The 11,568-nt window shown below is 35.5% G+C and overlaps 1 protein-coding gene across 1 annotated transcript in view; it reads right to left on the minus strand.

Annotated features, from left to right (window-relative positions):
* Positions 1-9,394, minus strand: part of IGF1 (insulin like growth factor 1) — a 50,878-nt gene extending 41,484 nt beyond the window's left edge. The window contains exons 1-2 of the mRNA XM_065648992.1: positions 9,217-9,394; positions 4,832-4,988 (exon numbers count right to left, since the gene is read on the minus strand). Of these exons, the coding sequence (XP_065505064.1) occupies positions 4,832-4,988; positions 9,217-9,279 (220 nt within the window). The 5' untranslated portion in view covers positions 9,280-9,394. The remainder of the gene's footprint in view (positions 1-4,831; positions 4,989-9,216) is intronic.
* Between the last annotated feature and the right edge of the window lie 2,174 nt (positions 9,395-11,568).

Consider the following 11,568-nt stretch of genomic DNA (forward strand, 5'->3'; position numbering starts at 1 on the left):
CCCTGTTTTCTCCTCTGTAAGGCAGCAATTCCTTGATCTATACCTTAGTTCTACAAAGCAATGAGATCTGACGACAGCTCTAATTACCCAAAATTATTTTCACTGTCTTATCCCAATTTTCTGATTATTAAAAACCAGTAATCTTATGTTGCGCACAACTAGGGATATGCCCGAAGACAATACACAATTCTGATTGTCTTAGTGCAAAAAAAAAAAGGAGTAAAAAAACTGTAATGATTGTTCACAAAGCAGTTGACACAGGGTCCATTAGGCTGGATACCAGAAAAGCCTGTCTTTTATGGGATTGACTCTTTTATGTGTGGAAGCATGTGCCAGGTCACTCTTCATACTCTGAAGAATATCAGAGAAACACCATTGTATCAGGTATCTAATTCAGCTCCTTCTTTTCTGAAGCAAATGGTGTTTCAGAAGATTCACCACAAGCCCAAAGTAGGTTTATTTAACAGAAAAAAAAGTTGGTTTTTTGTCTGTTTGTTGTTTAGTTTGGTTGGTTTTTTTACTTCATGAAACTGATTGCCATGGTTTCAAATAAGTATTGTCATCTAACTTGGGCTTTAGAAATTAGGGCGACCAAAAGTGTCCAAGGAAATAAGAAAGCTACTTATTTATTGGCACTCATGTGTACTGTTAGCCAAACTGGTATCCATTTATTGGAAGAGGAAAAGGTATATTTTCAAAGGAGAAGAGGCTAGATAAAAAAGAATATAGCACTTGCTCCTTATAGCAAACTACATTTGCTTTCCTTTCTCATGGTATTTGTAGTCCTGAGGAAACAACATGAGCAAGAATGAGCGATTGTTCATCAAATTCGATTTATATGAAGAAAGAAAATAATCTCTTTTTTGATTAATCTACAAAGTAAAGTCCTGTGATAAGACTAGATTATTTCGAGCAAAATTTTCCCTCTCCTGGGATATCACTTCTGTAAGTTTGCTGTTATTTGTCCTTTCAGTTTTTCCAACATTCTCTGCCCTCAATATCGTTTTGTAATAATAGTGGCATGGTAGAACTTCCAAGGCATTAAATTTCTAATGAACATTGCAGCAATCCCCCTTTTCTTCATGACTATTGAATCCAGAGTTTTTGAGACTAGAGAAATATTGATTGAGAAGAGTTGTGTCTAAGTGTAGCCACTTGTGTAGCTGTGGCCAGGATCTGTTTGTTGGCTTCTTCTAACATAAACTAGCACACAGAAGCTTCAGTGGCAGTTCTACTGGAGAGGTGTTTATAGGTGTAGATAAAATGTAGTAAAAAAGTGCTCTTCATTTGTGAATCATGGGAGAGAAAAAGCTGTCCAAGAAATAGCCAGTGCTGACTGGGGTTAAATGTGACCAAGAGAAAAAGCAGATGCTCTGTTTTGGGGTTTGTGCAGTGTCCTCCCCTAAAAGTCTTTAAAAAATGTTCCTTGCCAGCCTACCTCATGAAAAAAGGGAGTGGTAGAAACCACATTTGACTTCCTTTTGAAGAACAATACTTTGTGTGTGGTAAGCAGCTGGGGCATCTCTTCAGGAACTGTAAAGAATTTCCTTTTATAGCTAAGAAGTTGGGCAGAGTAGTCTATATAAAGGAAATTCTTTTCTTCCAGTCCTAGCCATAGATATAGCCTTGTACTTGTGGAGTACAGTTTCCACAGAAAGTAACTCAATTATTTCTATCTTTATTTCCACCCACAACTCCCAAGGAATAGTCAGAAGCTTTGACCTTGAATCTGAACCAGGAGTTCCACCTCAGCCAAAAGGTATTCTTTATATTTGGAGTCTCTAGTGAAATACAGAATGATGGAAGAAAAACCTTCCCTCACAGCTATTTCCTGTGCAAGTTAAAGGCAAACGTTACTGTTGATTATACTTTATATAAATGAACCAGAGTATGAGAATAGAAGGCTTAGAATACAATTTAAATTTACATTCGCTTCACAATAAAATAAAAAAGGTCACTTTTTTTTTTTCACTTTTGCAAATGATGTAGCATTTTTAAAAAGTTCAATGAAATGGAGCAACATTATAAACTTCCAATAATGTGCTGCATTCTGTAGTACATTTGATATAAGGATCTCCAGCTTTTTCACCAGTGTTACTGAACTTGTTTTTCTATAGTTTTATATTTTAGATTAAACACTAACAATAGGGAGAAGATAAAACGGATTAAGTTGCTGCTTCATGAATCAGAAATAGCCAGGTGGAGGACACACATTGCTTAGCATCAAAGGGCCACATATCAACTTCATAAAATTCCTCTTTAATGTTGCAGTTGCAGTCTGTTGATTACAAAATTGCAAGCCTTTCCTAAACCAGGATGGTCATTCATTAGTAAAACATTCCACGGTCTTCCATAGAAAACACGGTAGACCTTTATGCTGTCAAAGGTTACATTAACTTCAAGTGAAAACTCAGAACGTAAGAAAACAACAAGAAAAACTAGAGAGAAAGTCTTTACTGACAGCAGGTAAAACTCAAAATTGCAAGGGCAAGGATCTCCTTTAAAATGTCAGACCCATCCAGGTATTTTAAAGTAAAGATCATCTAGCTTAGGGAATGTAGCAATTTGAAACAGATTGTGTGACCTTAGAATAACTGATATTGAAAATGAAGAGAGTTATTGCTGATAATTAGCATTTCACATGTCCTCTTACCTTAAGGGACACAAAGAGTACATGTAAGAGTATGTCTGATTGCTTGGCCATAGCATCCTCCCTTGTGGTAAGCAGGTGTGATAGTTGTCTGAACAAGCACAAACATTTTTCCAGGACTGGGAAAATGCCTAAGATACATGCACTGTAAAAAAAAATAAAAAATGCTATGCTGTTCTAAGGACACAACATATTGTCTCATTTTCTGGTGCAGAAACAAGAGGGGGAGATGCAAGTCTTCTTTTACATTCCTTCCAACCACCAAGAGAAAGTATATGTAGGACACGTGAATCACCCCTTAAGTGTAACTCAGCTACTGATAAATGTAACAGGTTTTGGTGTTCAAATGAACACATAAAGTGTTGGTAGAGAAATGTAAATTCCTTTATAAGATATTCCAGTGTTTTTCATATTGTGTTTAACACCAGGTTACTAAGTTAAACAGCCCCCTTGAGTAGATGCTCATTAACAATACCTATAATTGTTAAACATAGAAAAGAAGGGCACTTTAGTGAAATACTTTACATATATGAAACTAAGGCTCCCAGTTTCAAACCTAAACTTTAATAGAAAGTGCCAAGAAGACAATGAAAATATTTGTTGTTTGTATATTGAGGAAATCAGATTTTTCTGTAAATTTAAGGTGCAAGAATCTGGATTTTCCTGATTCTACTTTTATTGCAAGCAAGAAGAAAAATATTGAAAGCAATAACTTCATGAACAGAAATGAATAGAAATAGGGTAGAGAAGATCAGAAAAACAAAAATGATAGCTTAGAATTCTTAGGATAAAATGAGAATTGTAAAAATAATAATAAAAAAAGCTGGACCTCATAAATAATATAAAAATAAATAGAAAAAAAATCCTTCCATTAATTTCATGTCTTTATAGCCTAATAACCCCATATTTCCTTTTCTTAGCTATATTCATGTTTGGAAAGGTAACTGAGACCCTGAAGAAAAGGTAACTTCAGACAGGAACTTCAGACAAGCACATATTATCATTAAAAGTAAACACTAGCTTTGGAGGTTCTAAAAGCACAAATTATTGCATGTTTTGAATAAATAATTAATTATTTCCGAATTAATACATTCCTAGCTAAATTTTCATTGGAAATGGCCTCAAGTTGCACCAGGGAAGGTTCAGATTGGATATTAGGAAAAATTTCTTCACAGAAAGTGTCGTCAAACACTGGAACAGGCTGCCCTGGGAAGTGGTTGAGTCACCATCCCTGGAGGTGTTTAAAAGACATGCAGATGAGGTTTTAGCGACATGGTTTTTAGTGCCAGAGTTAGGTTATGGTTGGACTTGACGATCTTGAGGGTCTCTTCCAATGAAAATGACTCTGATTCTATGGTTAACTTTATGTTGTTTGGGTAGCAAATAGCTGAAAATTAGTAATAGATTTCTATTATTTACAAGTTGTGTATTTCCTGATCTTGACAGCATTTGTAAGAAGGTACTAAGATAAAAGAGTTACTCATTTAACTACTTCAGCTTTGCACAATCTAAGACACAACAAAGTAAAAATATTGTGATGTTCAGTTCTAAAGTGTAGGAAATAATATATTCACACTATTGCAGACTTAATTTTGTCTGTTGTCAGTACTGGTGTTAATCTTTATTATCTCACCATGCATGAATTTATCTTCACCTCAGTTTAACTGATAAAGCATGTGGGTACTTGGATGTGGTAACTTTCTGCTTTCTGCCTTCCAGCTTTTCTTTTTTTCAAACCAGATGTTGAAGCTTAGTGTGTTTTTAATATGACACAATGTGTACTTAAACTGTTTACAAGTCGTCTGACATAACAGGTACATGCAGTTCTGTCTCGTGAATATCTTGGGTTTAACATGTACTTTCATTCATTTAATTTCAGCGACAGGTCAGCAGAAAGCAGTAATATAGCAGGTGGAATAGCAGCAGCTGGAAAGTGGTTAAAAACAGTAACGTGTCTGAAAACGAAAATTTCTCAGAAACTCAGAGAGGCTGAATACAGGCACAGCTCTACCTTTACTGAGAATTAAGGTCATTGAAGACTTGGGCATCTCCAAGATAGAGGCTACTAGTCATGCTCTGCAGCTTGGTTTGATCATTTCTAAGCTTGCTTAGACCAGTTGCAAACTCCAATGGATTACATGGAAAAGTTTAGCAGCTGAATGAAATGAAGGTTTGACTTACTGAAGTAAAAGCCTCTGTCTCCACATACGAACTGAAGAGCATCAACCAGCTCAGCACCACAGAGTGTTTCTGGGCCAGCAGCAGCAGAATTGGTTAAGGTAAGCAAACACAGGCCAAGGTAGAAGAAATGAATGTAGGACACAGTGTGCATCTTCACCTGCCAAAGAAGTAAAAGCAGTATTAGAGTTTCCCAACAGACTCCCAAAGAAAATGACTCTTGCACCCTTGTGAGATGAGAGTGCATATGTACTATAATTTGTTAGACAATAAACACAGTATCAGGAAGTGCGTCACCATAATTTTGCAACTGCCTACATATTCTAGTCCATTTGTTTTGTAAACTGGTTACTTCCTCTGGTGAATATTCTTGGTTCACATGCATATGTAGTTAGAGAAACTTGCAGTAACCATGATTTACAGTTGCTCCTGCAAAGGGAGGATGTGGAAGAGGGCAATAGACAGGCAAAGGGAAACCCAGAATAATGTACTGTGGGAGACAGAGGTGACATATGACAGAGAAGAGCTACTTAAACTAGAGAACAGCACTGGCACAAGAATAAATGGCTGTAAACTGGATGGAAGGAAATTTGGCTCAGTAGGAAAAGGGTTCATAATTAGTACTCCATGGTTCTCCCACCACCTTAAAAAGGGAAATACCAGGACAGAACAGAAGAAGTTTCAAGGTAGAGCTTGCCAAAGTTACAGAAGAGCTGATGTGAGACATTCCATATTAGGGGACCACATCCAGTGACCCTTATCAGTCCTCTGCTCCTAGCAAGTTAACATGTGGAAACATTCAAGAAATTAAGAGGAGCACTAGTGGGAGTATTAAGGGTTTGTATTTTTACTTGATGGAAGCAGCTATAATTTCACTGACCTCCATTATATCCTCTTAGTCAGGTTTGGGTACAAGGTATACACAGATGTGATAATTCTTTTCTCATTTACATTTGCTTACAAACTACCTTTTTCCTGGACTTATGATTGAAGAAAAGCCAGTCCTCAATGGGCATAAATTTGCACCATTCCATTTATCCACTTCCTTTTATATCAATTTGTATCAACCAAACATCTTACACAACAACTCAAAGATGATAGCATTATTTTTTTTTTAAATACTAGGAAAATCTATTTGTATTTAGTAGCAGGACAGTGAAGAATGTTCTTAATGCATATTCTGAACTGAATTAGATCACTTGCCAAATATTTGAGTTTTGAAAGGTGTAAATCTGCATTTAATTTCATTGTCTTTCAAGGTTAATGTTAGTATTGCAGTCAAGGAAGAAGTTACAAATCTTTCTTTCACATACAGTTAACCTTGGCTTAAAGCTGCTTTGTATTAACAGACTAGTGCAAAGTAGTCGGAGTGAAATGATTAATCTTCCTTAAAGTTTCTTTCAGGGTTTCAGGGACCATTTAATCTTATTTTTTCACTGAACTTTTGAAAAACTGATGAAATTATCCATTGTCTCCTCATATGGGATCAGATCCAGTGGGATATTGAGGCTTCTCTAGTCAATAATTTTTAAGAATTCTTATTTTCTTGGCAAGGGATCTTAGCACTTTGCTGGAGGAGTCCCCTATTTCAACTTTAAGTCAAAGCTGAATAATAGACAAATCTATAAATAAGCCAGAATTTATCCCCCCTTTTTTTCCTGATATTTCCACTGTGAAAATAATGAACAAATCTAAATCCCATATTATATCATAAAAAGAATAATTATTTTCGCATTCACAGGACTCTTTAGCCAAATTTGCCATGAAAAAAACAAGCAGCTTTAATGCATGGACATGACTTCAATGGCAGATGGAGGAAGACCAGATTATAAATGAATGATGATAACACAAGCCATTATTTCCTGTAATGATTCTATATCTTAACCACATAAATTTCCTTTCTTCCTTTGCCATAATTTTCCATTTCTAAGATAAATGTGATGCACCTGCAGTTTAAGATGGTTCCCAGTTCTGAGGAGGTAAAGCAGAAAGCTGTTTAGCACACCACCTCAGAAGGCTGAAAGACATTACACATACAAGAACATTATGTATTTAACAGTTTGTTCCTGTGTAACATTTGGGCCAGAAACAAACATAAAACTTAGCCATTTAACAATTTTGTATTTTTCAAGACTTTTCAGCTGTGTTGCATTGTCAGATAAATATCAGCACTGAACTACAACAAAACAGATTATCTACTGTTTTTCCTTTAGTGGAAGCCAAAAAGGCTGCACAGTATAAACCACAGAGATTTTCTAACTTTATCTCCAAATTTAAAAACAGTCAAGAACTTTCAAACAAGTCAAAACTTTGGGAAAAGAAAACAGACTCACATGTTTCTAGGGCTCAGTCAATTACTTGTTAAATTAGGCACTGTTTCATCAAAGCTAACTCCAAAACATAGTTTATAACTTTAACTTTACTTCATCATTTTAATTAAACATAACATTAGTTGATTCGATATGTTTGTGAGAGGAATATTCTTAAGAAAATACAAAGCTGTAATCCAATATTGCTTCAGGTTCTTTAGAAACAGGCAGAGTGCTTGCAATGTCCCCAATTTGAGTAGAAAGTTGAGAGCGTAAAAGAAAATGCATTGGCATGTGGGTGGAGTTTATTGAAGCATCGTATTACAGTTGGAAATTGAATACAGGTTCAGGATGAGCCTGGTTAAGCACTTCTTTTAGTTGCATAGAATGACTGACCATATTTTCACAGCTGGAATTTCCTCTTTTTTCAGTAAAACAACCAGCTTTTGCTGCATTCCTCTTTTAATAGTCCAGAAGAATGGCACCACAGAGGAATATTAACAGCCTACATCTCTTGTACTGCTCAATACTTCTATGTATGTCCTCTTCATGTAACAAACTATCAGTTGGCACAAGTTGTACATAAGAATTCTTCACGTTTCACCATTTTAATAACATATAAGAACATCTACAATAATTATAAATATCTTGAAGGAGGCAACACTTTTGTAGATAGTATATGTTATCAAAAATAAATCAAGAGTTATACTCAAAATTACGTTAGTTACATAGAGGTTGGACCTGATTACCAAGCCATAGAGAAGTATGAAATTAGTATGTAATAACAGTACTAATTAGTAATTATTTCATAAATAAAGCATATATACTCTAGAATAGATCAAGGTTTAAATACTGCTATTATAACTTTGATTAAAGAATCTGGGCTACATAGTTACCTAAATCAATATGTCCCATTGATTCCAAGGAAGCTTGGCAGGATGCACCAGCTGAGGAGCCAGCACATTACTTTTATGTCTCTTAATACTTAAAAAAAAAACTACCTTCAAGCATATTGGAAATGATGGCCTTTTGTACATTAAGAGAATGGTTTCATCCATTGCAATTACAGCCTTGCTCTTTTGAATCACATTAAGGAATGAGATAAGTGTGTTTTAAGTGTAATACACTCTAAAAAAATAATTAGGCCCTAAACAATTAAAACAGGAGAATTCTGTGAATTGCATAAGTGTCCTTGCAAAATATTTAAAAAACCCACAAAGTCATCGAAGGATATAAATTTGCTGATAATGGAAAGTTGAACTAGAGCCAATTGACAGAAACAGAGGTCAATGTACCTACTGAAGCCAAATTTACTTAAAGACAGTTTATACTAATGTGTAGAAATCATAGGGTCGTAACATGAAACTTCACATGCAAACTTTCCTGAAACAGCCCTCCCTACAAGGGAAAACTTGGAGATGAACATGTAGGGGAATTTCCATTTTCCTTATGTACAGTTTCTTAAGCTACAGAAATATGCAAGGTCAGCAAGAGTCGCAGCTGGTTTCTAACATAGGAAACAAACTGAACTTCACATTTACTTTTAATTTATGAAAGCAAAAAACCAAGTTAATGCTACAATGCTGCCAGAAAATTGCTGCAGTGACAACATCCCTTAAAAGTTTCCCTGTGAAAGCATGAACATTTTATCTATAATTGTGTATAACAAAACTGCAGAAACTTAACATGTGAATAATACCTTTTTTCCTATAAAACCCTGCACCTGCAGAAAATAGCTAAAAGTTCTTGTTTTCAGAAGCATTAATTAACAATCTAGACAATGACGTAATTGGACCCTTTAATAATGACATAACTGAAATATTGCAAAGTTCTCTGAATAGAAGTGAGATTTAAGACATGTATCTGCAATAGTTTACCCATACAGTTATCTATGTAATTGCAACTATTACATACAGCCATTTTCCAGATCAGATAAAATTGCATGTTCAGCAATTTATAAATAATTCTTAGTTCTAAAATAATGTTATTGAAAAGTGCACAATACTCTTCAAACCAGAAGCAGAAAATACACAGTAAAATAAAACTAAAAAATTATTTGAAATAGTAATAAAGATTTACCTTCAAGAAATCACAAAAGCAGCACTTAACTAATTGTGTTGAAAGACTGTTGATTTTTTCCATTGCTTCTTAAAAGTGCAAAGTCTGGAAATGAATTTGTTAGCAGTAATGATGAGAAAAAAGAAATCCAGAGAGATGTGAGATGTTGAGAGCAATGTCACATTTCAATATTGAGGACTTTATTCCATTGCGCAGGCTCTATCTGCTCTGATTTTAGCAGTGACAGTGAGATTTAGCAAACAGAAGAGGGATTTAGAGAAAATCCTCACATTTATCTACATTACACAGACACTGTAGACAGGAAACAGCTGGGGGAGCATTTGCCTTCTCTCTCTCTCCCTCTTCTGGCAAAGTTACCGAGTAAGGACTTTTTTGGGCATGGTGACAAATAACATCATACCTTTGCATTTTAAAACTAGAGCACAGAAGCATATTTTTTTTTCCCTCTAAAAGAATGTGAATTAGTGACTGAGGGGTTAGCAGGCAAAAAAAGCTTGTGCTGCAATGAAGAATAAGAAAATGTATTCTGGTTAACTTTCAGATAGCTATGTGTGCATTTGTCTGTATGTGTGTGTGTCTGTGTTTCAAATATATAAAAACTTATATAAGTAAGAGCATTGTTTGTATATATGCATACCTTTGTATATATGTACACATCTTATTTATGCATAGAGACACAAGTATTCTATTCATATAGTAGAGAAAGACAGGCAGTCTATTATCTACTTAATGCATCTTTATGTTACTAAACTGGGCATGCCTATAGGCTGAGTAACAATTAAAACCTCCAACTCTCTGTGTTATTAACCCTAAAATAGCAGTTTGTAATTTACTAAAAATAACAGAATTGTTGAGCACTACTTGGAAATAGGGCAAAATAGCTTTGTGATCTTTTAGCAACCACGCAGGAGAAGTTGTATCATTTCCTAGAATTTACAATTCTGTGAAGATGGTAACAAGTAGCCCAGTTTGGACAGGGCTTCCATGACTTTTACCTTAAATGTGCTGTTGTAACTATTAAGTGATTTTTCCCCTTTTTAGTAGTAATCTTCATAATTAGTCTTGATAACAATTTAAATGACGCTGGGAAGGAGAGAATTCAACTTTGTTGGTTCTGCAATACCTAACTTTTGCCTTTTTATTTTTCCTCAATTATGAGTATATTATAAATAACACCAGCTGGCCAGCAACATGCTCTCACGGGTTATGATGTCATTCAAATCCCTCAACTGTGCTAGTGGCTTGCAATGTGCTCCAAGCCAGCTGTTTTTCTATTTATAATGTATGCTTGCATTTCAATACTTAGCTATTGAGAATAAAGTTGTGATGCTGTTTTATAGACACAGTTTGTACTTGTTACCCTTTGGTTTTGGAAGATGGCATTTAAAACTAAAGGATTAAATAAGACTGGAGCTCCAGAGACCGAATACATGTCACAAACAATGCATGATTTCCATAGAAGCTGTTTCAGAACACTGCATTTTGTCCCTGTCCGCTTGCACTCAAGTGAGAGCTGCATACTGAGGTGCTAGCTGTATTTTATTATTGAAAATAACAGTTGAGATCATGTTGGCCCGGGTCCATTCTCAGTTTTCAGATCCACCTTGAGCTATATTGTGCTTGCCAGGCAGAAAGGACACATTTAGTTAATTGTATCCTCTATGAATGGCTAATACTCTGTGTAGTTTTAAATGGTGTATGGTTAGCTAAGCTGATTAATCTTTGGAAAGGATTTCTTCTAATGTAGCATAAAGGCAGAATAACGGGGGGCTTTGGGGTAAGTTTGTTTAGGTCAGGTGATACCAATATTTCAAATATTCTAATACATATTGGTACTGCAGGCACTGTATTTTAATATTCTGGTCTGTTTTATTTTTCCCTCTGTATTTCAGAGGTCATTGGATAGTGGTACCATTCTGCACACAACTTGATGTAGCCTGCTGCAACCCATAGCACGTGTTTCACTTATTTCACCAGCCTAATAGAAGAATGTGGGAAAATGAATTATTAAACTTCGATATTCTTTATTTTTAACTTCTACAGTACTACAGATGGGTACACATACTTCTGCCTTTTTCTTCCTAAATAACAGAAGGAATCCACTCATTCATCACTTCTCCACTGCCTGAGCTTCAAACCTTAGTTTCACTCCTCACTGCTTTCTTTCTCCTAGGTTTCCCTAGGTCTCTCCTGATCATGAGAGTTGCATGCAATAGAAGATGCAACTATTGGATTTCAGGGTAGCCAGAAAATCGTGGTGTTTCTACACAACTGCCAATCCTGTTTCTTTCCAGGGAGCCATTCTGAACTCCTATCCTTATTCCACCCAACCAGCCTAATTTTATAATGTAC

This window comes from Caloenas nicobarica, chromosome 1 (assembly GCF_036013445.1).
Source record: "Caloenas nicobarica isolate bCalNic1 chromosome 1, bCalNic1.hap1, whole genome shotgun sequence".
NCBI lineage: Eukaryota > Metazoa > Chordata > Aves > Columbiformes > Columbidae > Caloenas > Caloenas nicobarica.